The sequence below is a fragment of the Arvicanthis niloticus genome, chromosome 21 (genome assembly GCF_011762505.2).
Source record: "Arvicanthis niloticus isolate mArvNil1 chromosome 21, mArvNil1.pat.X, whole genome shotgun sequence".
NCBI lineage: Eukaryota > Metazoa > Chordata > Mammalia > Rodentia > Muridae > Arvicanthis > Arvicanthis niloticus.
Window position 1 is genome coordinate 23,471,024 of NC_047678.1, and position 23,376 is coordinate 23,494,399.

The 23,376-nt window shown below is 44.3% G+C and overlaps 1 protein-coding gene across 2 annotated transcripts in view; it reads right to left on the bottom strand.

The window, feature by feature from the left end:
* Positions 1 to 19,599: 19,599 nt before the first annotated feature.
* The window catches only part of LOC117693518 (inhibitor of carbonic anhydrase), a 35,408-nt gene continuing 31,631 nt past the window's right edge, over positions 19,600 to 23,376 (bottom strand). For both annotated transcript variants that reach the window (XM_076917983.1, XM_034484220.2), the window contains exons 15-17: positions 22,697 to 22,881; positions 20,909 to 21,095; positions 19,600 to 19,779 (exon numbers count right to left, since the gene is read on the bottom strand). In XM_076917983.1, the coding sequence (XP_076774098.1) occupies positions 19,745 to 19,779; positions 20,909 to 21,095; positions 22,697 to 22,881 (407 nt within the window). In that variant the 3' untranslated portion in view covers positions 19,600 to 19,744. The remainder of the gene's footprint in view (positions 19,780 to 20,908; positions 21,096 to 22,696; positions 22,882 to 23,376) is intronic.

Sequence of the window (23,376 nt, forward strand, 5' to 3'; positions counted from 1 at the left end):
CTTTTTTTGTTATTTTATTTATTTACATTTCAAATGTTATTGCCCTTCCCAGTTTCCCCTTCACCAATCCCCTAATCCATCTGCCAATCCCCTATCTCATCCCATCTTCCCCCCCTCACCTTCCCCCCCCCCCCACTTCTATGAGAGTGCTTCCCCACTTACCCACCCACTCCTCACTGCCCTGGCATTCTCCTACACTGGGGCATCGAGCCTTCACAGGACCACAGGGTCTCCCCTCCCATTGATGCCAGATAAGGCCATCCTCTGCTACATATTCAGTTGAAGCCAGGGGTCCCTCCATGTGTACTCTTTGGTTGGTGGTTTAGTCCCTGGGAGCTCTGAGGGGTCTGGTTGGTTGATATTGTTGTTCTTCCTGTGGGGTTGCAAACCCCTTCAGCTCCTTCAGTCCTTCGCCTAACTCCTCCATTGGGCTCTCCATGCTAGTCCTGTGATTGGCTGCGAGCATCTACCTACTTCCTGTTCATCCTGATCCCCCTCTGATTAAGTAGTCGTCAAACCGCTTTGATTACATTCATCACAAACACATTTCGCTTGCACCCTCCATCCGTGCCGATTCAACTGTAACTATAGTTGTGCACTTCAGTCCTGTACACAGACTAGAAGATTCTGAAACGATGAAGTAAAAAACCAAAAAAGGCATTTGAATGTCCCTCTGGGTATATTACCAAGTATGCTATCCCAGAGCTCGATATACACGCAGGGAAAGGGCAGGGTATTGGAGGCAAAACGTAAATCCGGATTTCAGAATCATCAAGAGAGTTTAGGGTTTTCAACAACCGTTTCTTATTGAATTTAATCTAGGTATTGTCTGTCCGCTCTGGTCCTCAGTTTCCTTGTCAAATCTGCAAGATGGAGACACTAAAGCACTGATTTCAGGCTGCAGAAAGAGCCCAGTGAAGCTCTCAGCAACTCTGAGGCATTTTTAAGTTGTTTAAGAAGAGCCACGGGTGTCCAGAACCTCTCTGGACCACAGAACCACAACTGAGGACACATACAGATGTGTCTTGGGCCACCAAGGACACAGAACACCGTGGCACCAACCTTTCATCTTCACACACCCCTATAGACATTCACAGGCCTGGGCCTCCCACGCAAGCATGTGGCACGTACATCCCCATGGCTAGCCTTGTCCTGTCAACCCCTAGAAGAATGGTGGACACAGGACTATGTTGCTGTCCTTCTCCTGTGCAAGAACCGGTAGCCTGGACCTCTGTAGCAGGAGCAGGAAGGTGATGTGGGTCTGATTCATTGTTTAGCCAACAGAGAGGTGCTCAGGCCAGGCCCAGTCAACATGCTAACTTGGCTGCTTTGGTTTTGTGCACTGGCGCTTATGAACACAAACACAGAGTGGCTTTTCCCATTGCAATTCCAGTCTCTGACAGGAATGTTTTTAAGGTACTTGTATGTCCTGGGAGGGTTAGAGAGAAAGTTATATTTTGTTTGTTTGTTTGTTTGTTTCCTCTTTCTTTCTTTCTTTCTTTCTTTCTTTCTTTTTACTTTATTTATTGTATACATGTATGTATGTCCAAGTGCAAGCACACATGTGTCATTTGTCACAATTTGAAGGTCAAAGGACAACTTTCAGAAGTGAGTTCTGTCCTTCTACTGTGGAGGTTCCGGAGATCACATTCAAGTAGCCAGGTTGAAACCCTTTTGCCTGCTGAGCCATCTCAGCCCAAAGGTCAAATGTTCTAATCTAACACATCCACGTAACTGGACATATGAAAACCTTAAACATGGACACAAAACTGTCAAAAAACAAAGGAGAGGGACAGGGTGTTGCAAGCATCCTTTCCTTTGCCAATCATTTGCCTGGGAAATCCCCATCTTTCCTCAGATACCTCAGAGGCTCCCTATCACTTGTTCCTGTTTGGCCTATGGACCAAGGTAAGGAAACAGAGCCAACCCACACTCTAATCACGAGTGCTGGTTGGCTAATCTTTTGCAATAGCAGGAAGTATCACTAGACCACCATTACAATAGATGGTCTCCCCAAGAAAATAGCACTTTGGAGACCTTTGCTAAACCATTAGTTTAGCAGGGATTTTAGCAAGGACACAGGGCAACATGTACATCACTAAGGAGGAAGAGAAGCCACTGTTGCTCTGTGCTTTGTCACCCTGACCTTCTCATGGGTCCTTATGCAGGAAGGTTACATTCCCACTGCCACCCCACAGCAGGCGTTAGGGTGTAGTCTGGATTCATTTGACACCTGGAGGCAGGAGACACCCAGCAGATACACTTCCAGCCTATGCCTTGACTAGGCCCTGCATTGAGCTTGCAGGGGCTTGCAGGAAGCAGGGAGGGGGATTGTGAGGTGTTGAACATGTGACACAAACTCGGGGAAGTTCAGAGGAGGGCACGGAAGACAAATAGAAAGCGACTCTTCCTGCCTCGTTCTCTCCTGTGGGCACATAATGAGCCTACCTCAAGCTACTCCTCCAGCCACAACCTTATAGCTGTGCCTTAGCAAAGTGTCTGGTCTCACCGGATCCTCGCCAGACCAGCCAACTCAAGGTCCTGCTTCAGAAGGATCCCCTGAGTCCAACCCCAGAGAGGTACACAGCCCAAGGAGAAAGTTCCAGTTTGACATCGTATGTAGAGCTACCATGTCATCCATTCATAACTGGTAGAGAGGTCCAGGCCATTGATTCTTAATCAGGAGAAGCCCTGTGTCTGCCATTCTTCAGAGGGTAGGCAGGACAAAGACTACTTTTGGGGGTACATGTGGATACAACCCTGGTTATATTGGCTGCCCAGGCCTAGGTGTGTCCGTAGGGACGTGTCGGAATGGGAGGTTGGCATCACAGTGCTCTGTGTTCTTGATGTCCCCAGACATCTGTGTCTGTCTTCACTTGTGTGTTTAATTCTATACTACAGACCCCCTGGATACTCTTTGTTCCCTTCAGCATCTCAACAACAGCTTACACTTTTAGCAGGGCTTCGCTGATCTCTCACTACAACCCTGGGATCAGTGCTTAAGAATCTCCACCTAGATTTGAGAAAGAAACCTGAAGAGATGTGGTAATGCCAGCATACAAAATCAGACACACTGGTTGTATGTGAACTTGTCAACCAGAGACATGGCCTTTTCCAGGAAAGCAGGACTTACGGAGGCCACAAAGGCTCATCTTTGGTCACACTGAGAAGGTTACAGGAAAGGACGGCCTCCATTGGTGCCTTTTTTTCCCCCACAACCATTCCCTCACTTCACCCACCCCTGCTACCAATTCTGCCATGTGAGGACCTGGTCAGCCTGGAGAGGAATGAGTGCCAGGCCACAGAACCTCAGATGGGGCTGCCTGGATTGTGCCCTGTTGGAAGGAAGCATGGTTTTAGCCCCTTGCAGGCTCGGTTCTGGAGCATGAGTCCGTGGTGTTGATCTTCAGAGGAAGTTAGCATCGGTGCCTCCAGACCTATACAGTATGTTAAAATGAGGGCTCCTTGTTCACATGCTTTGGGAGTAGAACTCAGAACTCCTTAGCCTTCCTCAGACCACAGGTGCTTAATATTCAATCTCTCTATTTAGAAAGAGAACAAGAGGCAGATGGGAGGGGGAGAGGCTGAGAGAGGAGTTAAAGGGGGCTTCTTGTTTCATACCAACTTACAGGTGCCCCAGTCATGTACCACAAAGAGGGTAGAACCTTCCATTTCAACCACAGAGCTGGCTTTCTGGTAGAAACAACTGAACGTGTGTACGTGCAGGGAACTTTGGGGTACTGCCCAGAATGGGGTGGGCAGGAAGGCAGTGGGCCTCTGAACCAATATTTGCTGTTTACAAATGTTGCCCAATTTTCATAGAAACTGAGCAAACAAAGAGACTCTGTCTGCTTCAAGCATTCCTCCCTCCCTTCCCTCCTCCCCCATGCAGTGTCCTCTGCCCTGCACAGCAGGAGCCTTCCTTCTCTGAAATCTCAGTCTCAGTAGTCTTGGGGAGGGAGGAATCTGGAAGCCTGAGAAAACCACAAGGCTCTTCACTGCCAGCCTGCTGGGTCACGGAGAGTATGTGAGGCAGGTGGAGACTGGGGCAGGACCTCATGGGAAACTGGCGTTCAGATATGACATGTGGCACTGTTTCCCCTGTCTTTTCCTCCCTCTGTTTACCCTCCCTCTCAGAAGTCCTAGGACAATGGAAGGTTTTTGTTCTTTTCACAGCCAAGGGCACACAATAATAGCATTCTGGTAAACAGTAACAGTCCATGGCCAGGTGGGGTGAATTCGATGCAACATTTAAGAAAAAAACACAACAGAATTACATACTCTTCCTGGGAACTAAGTCTAGGAAAGTCCAGACTAATGTTTTGAGGACAGAATGTATACTTTGAAAGGAAAAAAAAAATTAATAAATATATCATGACAAACACAAGATACCTTCTGAGAACATAGATGCAAAAATCCTATGCAAAAAACTTTCACAAATGGGGCTGGGAAGTGGCTTCGTTGGTAGAGTGCTTTCCTAGGGTGCCTGAGGCTCTGGATTTCATCCCTAGCACTGCACAAATGTGGGCTTGGACATACACCAGTAAACCTGCTACTCACATCTACTCACACTGACCTTGACTACAAAGTGAGCACCAGGCCAGCCTGGCCCATATAGGAACAACTTTAAAAAAAAAAAAAAAATCACAAAGCAGATCCACTAAAATACAATAAAGGTGATAAATAGTTACTCAGTTTGATTCAACCAGGCCTTCGAATTATCTTTTGAAGCATCAATGTAATTGAATAAATCAGTATAATAGTTGAGAGAATTAATAACCATATCCATCACTATCAGAGCATCATTTGATATAGCTTAACATCCATACATAATGAACGTTCTTAGCAAGCTTGCTCCTCGATTTGATGAGGGTATTTAAGATCTACAGATACCCTGCTTTGTGGTGGGATGCAACATGAGAGCAAGAACATTCTCTGTGTGATAATGGTAATCTACCATTATCATCTCCACTGAACATATTAGTGAGCCGGACCTCTAGGCAAAGAAAAGAAAGAGAAAGCAAAATGACAGAAAAGAAGAAACAAACAAACAAAAACAAAACCTCTTATTTTTATAGATGGCTAAATTGCATATGTATAAAATTCTAAATAAATTTATTTTGCTTTGTAGGATAAATGGGCTAAGAAACATCAGAACGCAAGGTAAATTATACAAAACCAATTCATTTTTATATACAAAATCTAAAAACTAAAGAATTCTACCGCTGGGCAGTGGTGGTGCACGCCTTTAATCCCAGCACTTGGGAGGCAGAGGCAGGCAGATTTCTGAGTTCAAGGCCAGCCTGGTCTAGAGAATGAGTTCCAGGACAGCCTGAGCTATACAGAGAAACCCTATCTAGAAAAAACAAAAACAAACAACAAACAAAAAAAACCAAACAAAACAAAAAGAATTCTACCTAAAGGATAAACAAAGACATCTGGATTGCCTTGCACCGAATGATTAAGTGTTATTGAGGAAAATAAACTTGAAATAAGAGGGAAAACTAAACCCTGAATGTGCAGCATCAGGACCAGAATTAGGAAAGTCTCACTTCTCTCCAAACTGATCTGTAGATGGGGGAGGGGCATATTGGGAGTTAGAGTTTAATCAGGGATGGGCATGAGAACAGGAGCTGGGAGGAAGTGATGGGTAACTAAAACTAAAGATGCATGGAGAACGCTGTGCAGAGCTACTGTTTTATAAGCCAATTGAAAATACATAACTTTAAGTAAGGAGTTTGGATATAGGCACCCTGCTTGGGTAGGCAATGCTTCTCTTCAGAAGACGTCTGTTATTAAATGAAGATCTTGCCAGGTGTGGGATCCCTCTCGATGAATTATTTGTTAAAAAAAAAAAAAAAAAAAAAAAAGAAAAAGAAAAAAAAAAAAAACTTCAAAAACAGCTTGGGTCATTGCCATTGCTTTTGGTCGTACACCATAATTAGATGTTAAGACCCTGCTGCTGAAAATATTTTGGTTTTAGGACGTAGAGAAACCAAGCTGGAGTCGGCCTGAAAACTTTCTTCCTGTTAGCTAGCTCTCACAGTGCTGGAGGATGCTACACAGGCCTCTGGGGGGAAGAAAAGTCATCAGTGTGTATTAACTAGCAGTGAGCCCTGAATGTTCCAATACTGACCTACTAGACAAGATGCACCTCTAGTGTAATGGTGCCATTAATTTATGACAGTAACCAGCTACTTTCGGATTGGATTGAAGCCTCCACTGGAGGAAATTCATTCTTCATGTTATAAACGTGGTCAAAAGTTCAGAAGGTTGTAGACTATAGTGGGGTGTGCACTGCTGCTGCTTTCCTGAATGAACATGTCAAACTGCCTTGGAAGGCCAGTGAGCTGGCTCATCAATTAAAGGCAACTGCTGCCAAGCCTGACAACCTGAGTTTGATGCCCAGGACCCAACCGGTGGAAGGAGAGAACCATTTCCTACAAGTTGCCTCCTGGGCATCATAGGCAAGACTTGGAATGCATATTTACACACACACACACACACACACACACTGAATGAATGGATGAATGGATGAGTGGATGAATGAATGAATGAATAACATTTTTAAAATTAAAAGGCAAAGCACTGCCTTCTAAACCGTGGTTATCCCCAAAGGTTAGTGCTGTTCTCTCCCTTGGCCAGAAAAGCCTCTTCTTGGTGCACCGAGCAGCAGTTAATACAGAGACTCACAACTGGTTAAGTGCTGAGAGTACAGGACTGTTGAGTGACCAGCCCTAAATGGGACATTTATATCAATCTTCTCCCCCAAGGCTTAGGAAAAATGGCAAAACGGCGTAGACTGTAGTAGCCAACCACTGGGGGCAGGGAGCTGTAAAAGATTGACTTCTGGAGATGACATGGCTGCATAAACTCACCAAAACTGTGGGTACCTGTGTGCCACCTGTGTGAGATCAAGCCAACAGCATCAGCCAACTTTCCAACAGCCACCACTAGTTAGACTTGGTGTGTTGCAAAATAACAACAACAACAACAGAAGACGTGAAGACGAGGCTCTGCTGGGGTGGTGTCGGTGGTGTCTGCAAGGGAGTGGGAGAGAGGAGGTAGGGATGGATATGATCAAGACACATTGTATACATGTAGGGGATTGTCAAAGAATAAATAAAAGAGATTACTTTTAAAATGATTTATAGGTTCTAGTACAAGAAATGTTTGTATGTCTTTGATATAAAGTGATCATATATTTCCACAGGTCACATACAAATACAATAGTCTCCATGCGTTTGTTGGCTGTGCAAGGCAAGGCATACAAAATAAGACTAGATTGCATTTAGTTTTTTCTGACCTCCTTGTCCAGCCCTGCACCAAGATATGTAGTATAACCAGCAGGTCGGTGAATTCAGGTGTTGATGGTGCATAGAGCTATATAAGTGGTCGCCAGGCATGGTGGCACATGGCAGAGATAGGCGGATTTCTGAGTTCAAGGCCAGCCTGGTCTACAGAGTGAGTTCCAGGACAGCCAAGGCTACACAGAGAAACCCTGTCTCAAACAAACAAACAAACAAAAAAATTCCATAAGTGTGGGGTTTTTTTTTAGAGTGATCTTGGACTAATAGCCGTGAACAAAAATGACACAGTCAACCACACTCTTTTTTTAAGAAAATGTTTTGTATATTTTCTGAGATTATAATTACATCATTCCACCCTTCCCTTTCTTCTCTCCAAACCTTCCAATATACCCTCCCTTGCTCTCTTTCAAATCCATGTATATTCACATATATTCCTAAGCACATGCACATAGCCTGCCTAGCCTGTATAATGTTACGTATGTGTGTGTTTTCAGAGCTGGCCGAACGGTTGGTATTTGATAGCCAGTTGCTGTGCTCTTCCCTGGGGAAGGCTGTTTCTCCTGCTCTCGGCATTCCTTAGAGCCTATAGCTCTTCATATAAGGTTGAGGCCTTGTGGGCTTTCTCTCACCCATCCGAGTGTGTCTATTGTTCTTGTCCTTGTTTGGCTCACTGAAGCTTGTTCTTAAGGGTGTGCGTGCCTACACATCACAACAATGGATAGTCGCTGTTCTCACCCCAATATCCTACGCTAAGAAGTTAAAATAGACTTTTGATTTTACTTCTGTGATTTGAAGTCCCCTTCACATACTTTTCCTTCCTTCACATGAGTTTTCAAACATCCACAAAGGCAGAGTCAGTAACATCGCAAACGCCTACAGACGACTCCCAGTTGCAACAATGCTCAGTATTTTGTCTACTTCATTTCACCCATCCTCCCTCCCTCCCTCTTTTTCTGAAGTGAAAGTGACAATTATCTTATTTCCCCCGGTATATGATATATCTTTAACATATAGGATTTTTTGCATAACACTACCGACGCATCCATCAAAATCAATAATGATTCTGTATTACCCTCTATTTGCGACTATCCATTATTTTATTATTTCTTTGTTATTTGTGCTTGCATGTGTGTATATGTGCTCACTTGCGAGTATGTAAGTCAGAGGACAACTTTCAGAGTTGTTTCTCTCCTTCCACTGTGGGTCTTGAAGGTGGACTCAGGTTATCAGACGTGAAGGGAAAGTCTCTTAGTTGCTGAATGGTCACCAGCTCCCTTACTACTCAGTCAATCCACAAATGTCTATGCTAGTCAAAAAGCAAATGAAATTAAGAGCTCAAAGTAGGTCCTAATTGAGGTCTACATGTTATGTGGGGTATATTGAGGTCTACATGCTAACATGGGGGTCTATTAAGATTTACATGCTACAGGGCTATACAGAGAAACCCTGTCTTGAAAAACAAAACAAACAAAGATTTACATGCTACAAGGAGTCTGTTGAGATCTGCATGCACCCTGGGGTCTATCCCAGAGTCTCTTTTACTCTTTCACCTTCATTTTATGCTGTTTACTTGTTAAATAAACCAGGTCTTTGTCCTGTGGAATTTCCAGTGTTCCGGATTTGGCTGAGCTGCATCACGATGGTGGGATTTAGCATGCTCTTTTGTACTTGACAGCTATTCTGGGGAGAGTCCCTTGACCTGGGTTTTTCTGAGATTACCTCATCATGAGACTTTGATTTCCTGATGTTGGCAGCAACCTCAAAGAGGTGACATTGTATCACATAGCCCAGGCTGCCATGGTGACTTGTTGCCTTGCTGTGCAGTTAACTGGTGTGTGTGTGTGTGTGTGTGTGTGTGTGTGTGTGTGTGTGTGTGTGTGTGTGTGATGGTATCTGGTAGGTTTTACCACTGCCAAGTCCTGTTTTTCCCATTAGTAAGAAGTCTCCAAAGAGACACTAAGAGACTATTTCATATTTTTCTCCTAGTAAGACTTTTGCCCACTGGTCTTAGTATTTAGTAGTGATTCTTGCCAGAATGAATTGGTATTGCACTAATTATCAAATGTTGATACTCTGATCCTCCCCTCCCCTCTAGATTAGCATCCTAAATAAGGAAAAGCCTTCCCTTCTTCACATATTTATCTTAGTATCATTTAGATCAGTGTGAACTCATGGGTTCCTATTTTATGCTGTAGATTATAACCCAGAACATCATTATTCACTTTATTTGTCTTTCAAGGATATTTTCTTTGTTTATACTTACTTATCCCTTTCATGCTTGCATGTGTATGTTTGTCAACACCCATGTGCCGTGGCTGTGTGTGAAGGTCAGAGGACCGTGTGGACTCCTGTGGCTGAGCTAGGATCATCTGGCTTAGTGGCAAGTGCATTTACCCACCAAGCCATCCCGCCATCACTAACAAGCCATCCCGCCAGCCCTCTTTATCTCATTATTACTTCACTGTCGCCTGCAGCAGCTGTGTCCTCTAAAAAGCCCCATCAATCAAGTCCACCGTGTGTTTTCTCTGCACCATCTCTGGGGGTTGTGTTTCTGGAACCAAAACTCCGTGGAAACTTACTTAGCCTTGTAGTGGAAAATGGTGTGGTGTTCGGAAGTGCATTCTGGGAGCCTGCTGCTGAGGACTCACTGACAACAAGACTCTTCTGCACACAGAGCTAAGATACACACGTGTGTGTGTGTGTGTGTGTGTGTGTGTGTGTGTGTGTGTGAGCACACACACGCCTCTCACTTTTTCTGTCTTCCTCATTGGCAAATATGAGTTCACACTGACTAGTCCCAGTTAAACCACTGCATGTATTCTAGTTTTCTTCTCTCCATCGATACAGTGAGAGTTCAATGCAATTGAACCATAATCCACCATTTATGTTGTCTCCTTCCCTTTCCTATCAGTGAGAACCGGGTCCTCCCATCCCCCCATCTCACTCTCCTTTCCCTTTGCTCCTCTGTATCATTATTTCTGTATCCTCCTGGTGCCTTCACAGCCTCAGGGTCTTAAGTGCTTCAGTCCCATCCACAAGAGGAGAGGAGGGGAGGGGAGGGGAGAAGGGATGGGAGGGGAGGGGAGGAGAGGAGAGGAGAGAGAGAATGGCTTCATTTTTATTGTTGTTTGTTTATTTCCAGTAAAAGGACAAGAGAAGGATGGGGAAAGGGAGGAGGGAGGGAAAGATTATCGTTTTCTCCACAGCACACAGAGGACTGTGAAGAACAGAGGCTATATTTCAGAATGAAGATCAGAGCAGAGACTCTCAGAACCTTCCAGTGAAACAAAGTTTCGGACTCCTTTCTACCCACCCAGTTGTCCTGCTGTGGTGAACTGGGAGAGGCCAGGGCTGTGTGAGAAAGCCCGAGACTTTCATTCTGCAATCGAGGAGCTGCTAAGTATTTCAGTAAAATGTTCATCCCAGCCCGGCTCTACCTAACCCAAAAGCCAACACCGAGAGGGGCCACTGACCCCGCAATTGGGTAGACTCTGTGAAGCCTCATGTGTAAAGGGACAAAAGTCCCTGATGAAAGTGGGGCCTGCAGGAATGCAGGTCTCCTCTGGCATGCTGTTTACCAGACATCTGGACAGACCTAAAAAAAGGTGAGGTTAGAGTCCAGGGCCATGGTTTAATGTCCCACAGTATGGCAGGTTCAGGAGGAAATACAAAACAGTGACAATGTAACATCTGTCACAGAAACTTCTTCAGTCCCCGATTCCAGGGATAGCTCTCCCAGGGGACAAAGTAGGAAGCTTTGGCCCAGAAAAGAAGGCAAGAAATTTTGAGATTGATAAAGTAGGCCAGAGAACTAGATGGCAAAGAGTCTGGAGTTTCAAACACGGGGGAATCTCAAATAGAGAAGTTGGCTTGCAGAAGTAGAGTTGGTTCCAGATCCTAATTTGTAGAAGACCTTCACTGATGCTATCCGGATAGAAGAGGAACTTTTCAAGCGTTGAAGGAAGTCCTAGCAGGAAAGACAAGATGGGGACAAGAGGTCATATCATGGTCCTCCCTGCTAAAGGCACCAGTGACTTAAGTGACTTGATCATTCTTCTATAAATGAAGACCTGTAAGGTAGACAATGAGCTAAGTCAGCAAGTTAGTTACGCTTCTTCTGTGGCTGCTCATCCACTAGGAGGATTAGTAATGCCTACCCTAGCCAGCTGGAGAGATTAGTAATGCCTACCCTAGCCAGCTGGAGAGATTAGTAATGCCTACCCTAGCCAGCTGGAGAGATCAGTAATGCCTACCCTAGCAGGCTGAAAACATGGCTAAGTTGGTACAGTGCTTGCCACATCCAACAGGAAGGCCAGAGTTCAGATCACCAGCATCACACAGCCAGGTGTGGCAGCTTACAGCTATAATCCCAGCACTGGGGAAGCAGAGGCAGAAGGATTGTCAGGTCTCACTTGCTAGCCAGCCTAGCTGAATTGGTGAGCTACAAGTTGAGTGAGAGACTCTTGTCTTAAAAATATAGGGTGGAGAATGATGAAGGAGACACCCAACATTGATGTATGGCCTCTGCACACATACACATACATGTCCACATCATGCACACGGACACTCACACACACAATGTGCATCCATGTAATCTTACCACTTGGGAAGTAGAGACAGAAGAATCAAGAGTGCCAACCCAGCCTTAGCTATATAACAAGTTTGAGGCTATCCTGGGATACATGAGACCCTGGTGTGTGTGTGTGTGTGTGTGTGTGTGTGTGTGTGTGTGTGTGTGTGTGTGTTTGCCTAATTAATAGAGGATCTAAATTAGTGAGGTGTCTGATATGGGTGCTGGGAAATGAACTAAGGTCCTCTGGAATCTTGATCACTGAGCCATCTCTCCAGCCCCACTTTATTTTATTTTGAATTTTATGGCAGAGGCAGAGGTTTACATGTGAGTGCAGGTAACCACGGGGCCCAGAGTTGCCAGATCCCAGGGTATGAATTAGCAATTGACCTAGTGCAATGCTGAGACATTGCTATTTTTACTTTTGTCTACAATCTGACCAATATTCAGTCTCCCTTCAGTCCTGTGAGCAGCCTTCTGAGCCTCAGGTCCCGTTTCTTGTTTTGGTGGTTATTTTTATTATTGTTAGTTTGGGAATTTTTTAATTTGTTTGTTTGTTTTGCTTAATTTTTGAGACAGGCTCTTACGACGTATCCCTGGCTCCCCTGGACCTCACTTTGTAGACCAGGATGGCCTTGAACTCACAACCACCCACCTACTTCTGCCTCCTTGAGGACTCAAGCTCTCAGGTTCCATTTTTATCAGGGAGCCTTTCAAAGGTGCTTGTCCCTAGATCCTAGGCAGTGCACGCTAGAAGACTTAGCTGGGAGTTGTTTGTCTGTCTGTATACAAATTACCAGTGACCTCCACCTATACACCTGACCTGGGTTGGGTACCAACATGTACCATCTGAGGAGTAATAAAACATTTAAAACTCTACTTCAATCTTAGGCCACAAACAAGGCATCTAATAACAGGAAAGCTTTGTATGCTTAAGCTCCATTATCTCGATTGTAATGGAAATGCAAATGTCCTCCTTGTTGTGAGAATTACCAACCTTGCTACTGAGGTGCTGGCTCTGAACTGACAGGTGACAATCATGATCCCCCTCCATTACTACTGGGCCCATCAGCAAGACACGGGTAGAAAGAGCATCCAATATAACAACCTCACTTCACAGATTATAAAGCAAAGAACTGGGGCCAGGCAGTGGTCAGTTGCCCAGTAGGGCAAGGACATGAGAGCCTAGACACTGGGCTGGTGTCCTGAGATGTCCCCTTTGTCTCATTCCTGGAAAGTGCCTCTCATATTTTCCCCCAGGTTTATTTCAGAATTTAATTCTCCCTGTTATTTCATCAAGGGAAGTCAAGACTTGGACTTTCAGGTGGACTCACAGGCAGGTGATCAGGTAAACTGAGCAGAGTCCAAGGCTCCCAGGGCCAAGGCAAACAGAACACTGGCCCTTCTGTTGTCCCCTCAGCCTATGTCGTTGTTTAATGTCCCTACTCAGCATGGAAAAAGAGGACCGAAGTCCACCTTCCTTCACAGCTTGTCCAAATTAAGCCTCTGACCTGTACAAATTCCCAGACTTGCAAGTCGTTGGTGTCAACTGTTGGTTTCTTCAACTGAATGGCCTTTTCTTGTTTAGCTGTCAGGAATGTTACTCATGGATAAATCTTTAATTGCTATAATTTAACAAAACTTACCAGCCTCTCAGGTTAGCACCTAAAATGAACTGACAAGCCTCCATTCCCATTCTCCTCCATGAGGAAGGAAGGGAGAGGTCTCCGAAGACCCACCAAACTGGAGATGCAGATTCACAGAAGCTATATACAAATTTGTGTGTGTGTGTGTGTGTGTGTGTGTGTGTGTGTGTGTGTGTGTGACAAAGGTGAGTCTGTAGCTTTTAGTCGTCTTCGATATGGTCCATCAATTAGAAGTCAACATGTCAAAAATCTCTGCTGCTTTTGCCAAGATCTTAAGTTTGGGAGAAGTTGCAGACACTTGACAGCGGTTCCTGGTGCCAGTAAAAGACACCAGTGGGTCCAAACCTCAAGATCTTCTCCAGCTCTGTGTCACTTAGGACTGGAAGGTTGGCTTTCCTGGTGTAGCAAATGGTAGCAGAAACAGGTCACTAGAGTCAATATTGTCTAAGGCTTCGGTTTACAGCCTAGAGATTTTGTAGCAACCGAAACTCTGAAGGAGAATCTTCCAGAACTCATAGCATAAAGGATCGGCATACCTGTGGCTTCCTGAGGGGCAGTCTTTAGGGAGGTGGCATAAGACCCAGAAGGAATAAGTCCTCTCTTAGTACCTAAGCCTCTCTTAGTAAGGGTTTCTATTGCTGTGATAAGACACCATGACTAAAAGCAACTCGGGAGGGAAGGGGTTTATGCCACTTACAGTTCTACATCACAATCCATCATTAAAGGAAGTAAGGCAGGAACTCAAGGCAGGAACATGGAGGCAGGAACTGAAGCAGAGACCATGGAGGAATGATGCTTACCGGCTTGCTCCTCATGGACTGCTTTCTTATAAGCACCCAGTGATGTGCTTATAAAAAGATAAAGAGAAAGAGAATAAGTTCTGTGGGTGTGTGTGGTGAGGTATGGGGGAAGGGGATGTCTTAGCAGGCCCATGCTGAAGTATCCCTTCCCCCTGAGGGACCAATATAGTATAGAATAGAGTTTATTCAGGGCATGGGGAGGGGAGTTAAGAGGGTAGTAGAGGCAGAGAGAGAGGCAGAGAGAGGGAGAGAGTAGAGAAGTAGAGGCTCGCCATGACCAAGTGGAAAGAGGAAGAAGGTTAGGGGGAATGGGCGAGGGGACAGAGGGATCGAGAGATCAAGAGAGAGCAAGAGAGCAAAAAAGTAAGAGAGAGGAGGGGGCAAGCAGCCCCTTTTGTAGTGGGCCAGGCCTACCTGGCGGTTGCCAGATAACTGTGGGGAGGAGTTTAGACAGAATGCTAACACCAGGACCTACCAGCCCAGAGATGGCACCACCCACAGTGAACTGGGCCCTCCCATTTGAGTCATAAGTCAAAAAAAAAACAAAAAAAACAAAAAAAACAAAAAAACAAAAACACCACAGGCTTGCCCCCAAGCCAATTTAGTTGGGAGCATTTTCTCAATTGAGGTTCCCTCTTTCCAAACGACTCTAGCTTGTGTCAAGTTGACATAGAACTAGGCAGCATAGCCTGAGACCTTCCTGCTACCTCTCCAGGGATTGAATTCTAGGCTGGGGAAGGACCTGCCCCATAGCCCTCCAATGTTTATATCAGCTCTGATAGTTAAACGATCTGGAAAAGAAAACCTGTGGCTAGTTGGCTAGATAAGGACCTTGAGACTGGAGCTCAGAAGTTGGGAGAACTTTTGGAAGATTCTATCTTGAAGCCATGTTTCCTTCCAGTTCTGAACCAGGCCAAACCAGACTAAACCACGGCTTTGGCTGTATCTTCTCAAAGCTGAAGATGTTCCATTTTGTGGATTCCTGGCCCAGGAATCTTCACCGTAAAGTTAAAACTGCCGGCTTTGAAGCAAAGAGATCAGAATGAATTTGAATAATAATAATAATAATAATAATAATAATAATAATAATAATAATAAAATGCTACTAGAGGGGACTGGAGAGATGTCGTGGTAGCAGTTAAGAGCACTTGCTGCCCTTCCAGGGGACTCAGGTTCGATTCTCAGCACCCACATGGTGGCTCACAACATCTGTAACTCCAGTCCCAGGCCATCCAATATCCTCTTCTGCTTTCTGCAGGTCCCAGGCATGTACGTGGTGCACAGACATACATACTGGCAACACACATTTTTAAAAGCTTCTAGAAGTGTTTATAGGAAAATAGGTTAAACTGGAAAGTATTAGGTTAAACTACACTCAGACAAATATCACATGTTTTCTCTTATATCTGGATCATAGATTTTTTTTTTATGTATCTGTGTATTTGGATGTGTGTGTGTGTGTGTGTGTGTGTGTGTGTGTGTGTGAGAGAGAGAGAGAGAGAGAGAGAGAGAGAGAGAGAGAGAGAGAGAGAGAGAGAGAGAGAGAAGGCCATAAAAGCGGTGCTGGATCCCACAGAACTGGAGCAACATGCATTGTGAATGACTATGAATGGAAGTTCAGTCTTATGACTGAACAGCAAGCACTCCTAACTGCTGCTCCAACCTCGCTGGTTCTTTCTTACCTTACACATTGTTTTTGTTGTCGGTTGTTATAGTCATCTTTTCCTTTAAATCCTCAGATGTGTTTATAGCAACTCTTTCTGGAGTTGTCTGGAGATCAGCACAAGACCAGTACCTGGAATCATGCTGATGAAGGTACCCACTCCTGGACATGTAGTCTCCAAAACTGAGATAAACAAATCCCCCTTTTATTAAAAAAAAAAATTGCATTACATTTATTTTTAAATTTTATGCATTTGTATTGATTTACATAGCTTCTCCATCCTCCCTCTAACCTCCTCCAATCCCAGATTCTTCTCATAGCCTCTTTAATTAATATTATTGCATATATATGTGTGTGAATAACTATATAAGAACATCCTGCTGAGTCCATTTAGTGTTGCTTCTATGTATGTTTTTTAGGGCTGATCACTGGTATTGGAGAACCAGTTAGGGGACTCATCTCTCTAGAAGAATAATTTTTCTCTCAGCAGCCATTAATTGTCTATAGCTCTTCATCTAGGGAGAAGAATCCCAGATTTCCACCACCTACGTTAATGTGCTATCTAGTGTCTTTGCAGCCATATGTGTTGACATTTCATGAGTACAGCTTCCCTATCATATACAGAAGACACATGGAAGATACAGTCTTGAAGATCCGATGCTTGCTGGTTCTCTGGCTCTTACAATCTTTTGCCCTCTCTTCTTCAATGTTTCCCTGAGCCTTGGGTGTTGTGTTGTGTTGTAACTGTATCAGCTGGGGACAGGCTACTCACAGTCAGTTCTTCCTTTCAGGATGACCAGTTGTTGCTTTCTGCACTGGTCTCTATCCACTGCAGAAGGACGCTTCTTTGATGGGGAGGAGGAGCTATATGTGGGTATATAGAGAACTATTTAGAATGTAGTTAGAAATGGTGCTGGTCTAGCAAAAGTAGCTGTAGTAGGTTCTCTAAGATCCAGGACCTCACTAGCCTTGTCTAATTGGCTAGATTTCCAGCACCAGGCATGAGTTCTCTCATTGCTTTATCTAACAAGAAAAGGTGGAGCTGGAGCAATGGCTCATCAGGAGCTGCCCTTACAAAGAACCCAACTTTTATCCCCCTTACCCACTTCTGAAGTTCACAACTGCCTGCACTCCAGGTCCAGGATGTCTGCTGCTCTCCTCTTCCAGCCTCTGTGGGCACTGCATTCACATGTGCAAACTGACACCCAACCACACACGTGACACAGAAGTTTTACAATTTTATTTTGAAATTAAGTTTTTTTTTTTAAAGTTTTTTGTTTGAATTCCCTTATCTCTGCTTTTAAAATGTGCTTTTATTGGTAGACCTCACTTCTGACTTTGCAATGGTTTGATGCTTCTTTGCATATCTGAAGATGTTTTTATTTAAGATGCAACTATGTGAGTTGCCCTGGCAACTACTTAAATTCCATTGCTTTGGTCTCATGGTATTGGAGTTTGTGTTGGAGGGTAGTTAAGATGCCCATAGACCAGTGGGGTCCTTTGAGGCTAGTGCCAGCTCCAATGGAGGCTGGAAGGAGTAACCTTTAATCAATGGATATTTAAGATATTTAGGTCCCCCCCCCCCCAGACATTGTTTCTCTATGTATCTCTGGCTGTCCTGGAACTCACTCTGTAGACCAGGCTGGCCTCAAACTCAGAAATCCACCTGCCTCTGTCTCTGAGATATTTAGTTTTTGATTTATGTGTGTGTGCCTGTGCCTCTGTGAGTTTATGTTCACCACATGTGTGCATAGACCTGCAGAGGCTAGAGGGTGTTGGATCCCCTGGAACTGGAATTACAGGTGCTTGTAAGCTGCCTGAAGTGGGTTCTGGGAACTGAACCCAAGCCCTCTGCAAGAGCAGTGAATACTCTTAACTGCTAAGCCACCTGTCTGGCCCCCTTGATGGCCATTTTACCCCCACATCGAAGACACACCCCATAGTGAAAGCCTCCATGTTGAGTGAGGGCTCTTTGCTCTGCTTGCTAGACGCTTGCATGTTTGCTGACCTCAAGCCCTAGCAACTATTTGGCGTTTAAGTCTTTGTATCGCCCTCCTATTCATCAAGGACACTGGAATGTACGTCCTGGAGAGTTTCCCAGCAAGGACCCATCCTTTCTGGCACATCATCCCAGTCACATTGACCTCAGATTTCTATCTCTGTTTCTAGAAACTTCAGACTGACAGAAGTCCCGTCATCATCTTCTCACCTCTTCTTTCCCTTCCTCCATGGACGCCAGTCCTTCATTGTTATTGTTCAATGTCCACAAAGAGCTGATTCATACTTTCCTCAGATTTTTAGTTGTTTGTGGAAGGAGGGTTACACCCTGCCCCAGGCACTCTTTCACTCACCCGAGTGAGTCTGACTTTTAACAACATTATCTTGGCTCTGAATCTACAGTTGCTAAGAGGCTGTCACAAGCTGGCATCCTGGTACTAACTAGCAACCATGAAATTGCTGATAAGGAACTTGTCTCACTTTCAGAAAGTGTCCTGCACCAGCAGTCAGATACACCGTTGGCAGTAATTTTGATATTTTCCAGGAAACATTAACTTAGACTTTGATTGTCTTTGACATTAATTCCAAATGTCAAAACATAGTTTGTTTTATTATAGTTCTACATGTCAGGGTAGAGGTGCATATATATGATAAGATCACTGATCCAGCTAGCCTGGCCACCCAGTGAGCCCCCGGGGGATCCTCCCATCTTTGCTTCCCAGCCTTAGGATTACAAGTGCTCATTGTTATACCTCGTCTTTTACATGGGACCTGGGGACCCAAAATCAGGCTCTCATGCTTAAACAGCAAGCATTTTCCCAATGGCACCATCTCCCAGACCCCCAGACCATATTTTAAAAATACATGTTATTATGTGAGTTGTTTATGTTGAACATTGATGTGATTGTGTGTGTGTGTGTGTTCTTAAATTATTGATTGGATGATATTTAGACAGATTTTCTTTTTTGCTCAAATTATAATTGAATTAGTTGTCTCTTGTGTAAAATAACCAGCTTATAAGTCCAACTAACTTGGTAGAATTGTTATTTTAAGAGTACATTATTTTTATTTTTAAAGTATATGTGTGTGTGTGTGTGATGCATACACACTCACATGTGTGAGCACATGGAGGCTGCAGTTTGACACCAGGTATCTTTTTCTATCACTCTCCCCTCTAGTTTTTGAGAGAGGGTCTCTTGAGGAATGGTTGCAGCTCGGCCAGGTGACCAGCTGGATTTCATCGTCGCTGCCTTCTGTGTTCAGGTTACAGAAACATATAACCACTATCAGGCTTCACATGAATGTTAGAGGGCCAAACTTCAACCTAAGCATTTACCCAAGGGGCCACCTCCCCAAAAGTGTATTTTTTTACATTTATTTATTTGTGTATGTATGTGCTTGGTGGCACACTCGTGTCACTATGTCCATGTAGAGATCAGAGAAAAACTTGTGGGAATCTGTTCTTTCCACTGTGTGGGTCCCAAAGCTCAAACCTAGGTTGTTACCTTTACCCATCTCACCAGCTATAAGATAAAATTTTTAGTAGACACTAAATCAGAGTCACAATTTTAATACAGAAAGTCTTATTACCTCCAAATCTGAGAACACTCAGTGAAGCTTTCTGGGAAGATACTTTTATTCATTTTTTTTTGTTTGTTTCAATTATGACACTGAGTTATAGAGATGTCAGCACAAGTCCACATGGAGGCAAGCAGTTGGGTCCCTGGTCCCTGGGTTACCCCCCAGATGAATGGTGTTTAATATTTGTGAAATGTGCAGGCATCCAGCAGTTCTGTAAATCAAAACACAAGGGGAAGAATATCAGGCCCTGCCAATGCTTGCTACACACTCCTCTCTGTTCAGATTTCCCGTGCTCTTCAAAGCAAAATTCTTGAAAGTATGTTGGAAACAGTCCTGTCTTCTAAATGTAAGCCATGGTTGAAATGAGTTAAGATCCTCATTGATTCTCTTTGTTCTACCATGTCTATCCTTAAGTGCCTGTCCTCTTCTCCTGTCCTTAAATACCTGTACTGCCCTTCCTTCCTTCCTTCCTGCTTTCATTATCCCTAACACACAACATAATGCTACAAAAAGTCAGGCATATGCCCAGTGGTTCTGTTATCTCCCCAATTTCCTTCATTTTGGGCACATCTATGTCATCTAAAATATGTATCCCAAGATTCATCAGGGCTAAACCATGCTGTATTTGTTTTTATTAATGTTTGTGCATTTTATATAAAAACCATCAAAAATCAGTCCTTCATGGGTGGTATATACAGTGTGGTGGTTTGAATATACTTGGCCCAGGGAATGGCACTAATTAGGAGGTGTGACCTTGGTGGAGTAGGTGTGGCCTTGTTGGAGGAAATATGTCACTGTGAGTGTGAGCTTTTAGACTCTCATCCCAGCTGCCTGGAAGCCAGTTTTCTGCTAGCAGCCTTAAGATGATAATGTAGAACTCTCAGCTCCTCATGCACCATGCCTTCCTGAATGCTGCCATGTTCCTGCCTTGATGATAATGGACTTAACCTGTAAGCCAGCCCCAACTAAATGTTGACCTTTATAAGACTTGCCTTGGTCATGGTGTCTGTTCACATAGGAAAACCCTAACTAAGACATACAGCTTGTGCCATTTCCCAAGCCCCAACAAAAATGGGAATACACATGAGAAAAGCTTCATTTCCCAACTGGTTTCAAGTTCTGCTACACTTCTTGTCTCCTTCAGACAATTTAGCATTACCTGATAGTGTCTAATTGAATTGGCTCAATGGTGGCTCCAACTCTTCAAGGCAAAGAGAAAGTTTCTACTTTTCCATGCCATTTTCTGTATCAGCTGAGTACTTGAAACAGCTGAGTGCTTAACACAAACATACTGACTTTGAACCTGCTGCTATTTCTCCTTGGTGGTTGTTTCTACTTACCAGAGGACAAGCACTGTCTAAAGTTGTCCATCAAGGTAAGATACTGTGGTCCTAGGTATGTTTTATATGTTGTTTTGTTCTGAAGGTTAGACAGGCATTCTGTGTTATCACTGAAAAGCAGGTCCTTAGCTGAGGATTCAAACAGCTGGAACATCATATATTCAAATCCATTTCTTCCAAAGAGCTCCTGGATTAAAACAAATAGACAGACACTGAGGATGCCAGGAAGCATAGAGGCGTCTACTCTTTCTAGAAGACCAAAGGCTTCTGGACTGCTCAGCTCCAGCCCTTGGGGAAGCCCTGGACACAGCAACAGTTTAGAAAATGCTGTAGTAACAGAAAGCATGATCTGTGGGTTCGAATCCTGGTTTCATCTTTTCCTTGCTATGTGAGCTTAGGAAAATCCTTCACCTAGCTCAGTCAACCTCTGCTTGCTCGTTTGTAAATGGAGACAGTAACATCACATTGTGCAATGCTGTATGTAAAGAAACATAAACAGAAAGCTGGCCACATGTCACCAATTAGCCAGCCAGTGCCAGGTGCTTTCCCAGCTGTCTGGATCATCCTCCCATGTCTTCCCTTGCTGCTTCCTCTTCTAGTTTCTGAACTCCAACCAGTTCCACATCTTCATTCTACTTTTCTTCCTTAGTTGATTTCCATAATAGCCATCATGGCGGCTTGTCTTGTGTGAGACTTTCTCCCTCACATGTCCACAGTCAAGACTCTCTTACCTCAAAGGTTTTCCTAGGTGTGAAGGTTAATTTTGATTGTCAATGTTACACACCCAGAAAGAGGGCTTCTCAGTTAACTAAAGCCTCTGCTAGATTGGCCTGTGAGCATGTCTATGGGTACTTTCTTAATAGTTAATATAGGAGGGCCCAGCCCACCATGGGTGGAACCATTCCTCAGCAAGTAAACTGAGACTATACAAGAAAGGCAGTTCAATGTGAGTATCAAGCAAAACAGTAAATGGCATTCCACTATTGTCTATGCTTTAGTTCCTGCCTGCCTTCAGGTTTCTGTCTTAAGTTCCTGCCTGGCTTCCCCAATGAGAAATTAAACCTGTAAGCCAAATAAATCCTTTCTGTGCCCAAGTTTCTTTTGGTTAGTTTCCTAGCACAACAAAGAGAAGAAAACTGGAACACCAGGTTACCATTTTTTTTTAGGGATGTGAAGGTGATATATGATAAAACATGAATTGTCTCTTTGGGGAACCTCCAAGAATGGGGCAGCTATTGCAATAGGCGGAGGAGACTATAGGTTTTCCTTCAGATCACTTGGGTTAGACATCTGCTATTCCATAAGATCAGCTCCTGTTGGCTTCCAATAAGGTTATAAGGTGTCTAGAGGTTTGACTCCTTAACTTTCAGCAAGTCCAGTTGGAGCCCAGCCTATCCAAGTTAAGAAGACAAATTCAGATCAACCCACAAGTCAGTTAAAGAAGCCACCATTCTGCTTTTGCTACACTTAGCTCAACCACTGAGCCAACAACTCCTGTACTTATTGCACCAGACGAAGAGAGAAGGAATTTTTTCTCTTGGAAATTGACCCGGCCCAAGAGATCCTGTGTGTTTTTTCAAGGCTGCAAATCTCAGGCTGTTCTCTTAGATTCCTAGAGAGCTACAGAACAAGTGGGCACCAGATATAACCAGAGACAGGACTAGGAGGCCCAGGGACCCCTGCTTAGGGAGAAAGCATGAGCTAAGCTGGGTGCCTGGGCACATGGGCATCAGTGCAGCTCTGGGAACCGGGCACTGAGTCACATGGAGTAGGCACTGGTGCCCATACCTGTTGGTTGAAGAGTATTCTCCAAACAAAGTCAGCCTTATCTTTCCTGGAGAACACAGCATGGTTTGGCACTCTGGCCAGGTGGCAGCTCTGAGCCTCAGTCACAGGCTTCCTGGTGCCATCAAGGCACAGCAGCTCAAAGTCTTCATGTTTCAGGCCCTTAGCCCAAGACTCAGGGCTCTTTCCTAGGGAGAGAATAATGCTGGAGCCGGTGAGCTGGCTCAGTGGGTTAAAAAACAAAGAACAAACGAACAAACACAAACAAAGGCAGTTGCTGCCAAGCCGGAGGACCTGAGTTGGATCCTCGGGACCCACATAATAGATAGAGGGAGAAAACTGACTCCAGTAAGTTATCCTCTGGCCTCATAACAAATAGATATTAATACATGTAAATTTAAAATATAGATATGAATGTTTAAAGAGATGGTTCAGAGGCTAAGGACCAGAGGACCTGGGTTTGAGTCATAGCACCCACACAGTGATTCACAGCTGTCTGCAACTCCAACCCAGGGATCTGATGCTCTCTTTTGGCCTCTACACGCAACAGGCATGCATGTGGCATACAGACATACATGAAAGTAAAACACTCATCATATAAATCCAAAATCAATCAATTAATCAATAAACAAATAAAATGCCAGGCCTGTAGCTCACTGTCTAGAGCATTTGAGTAGCAAGAC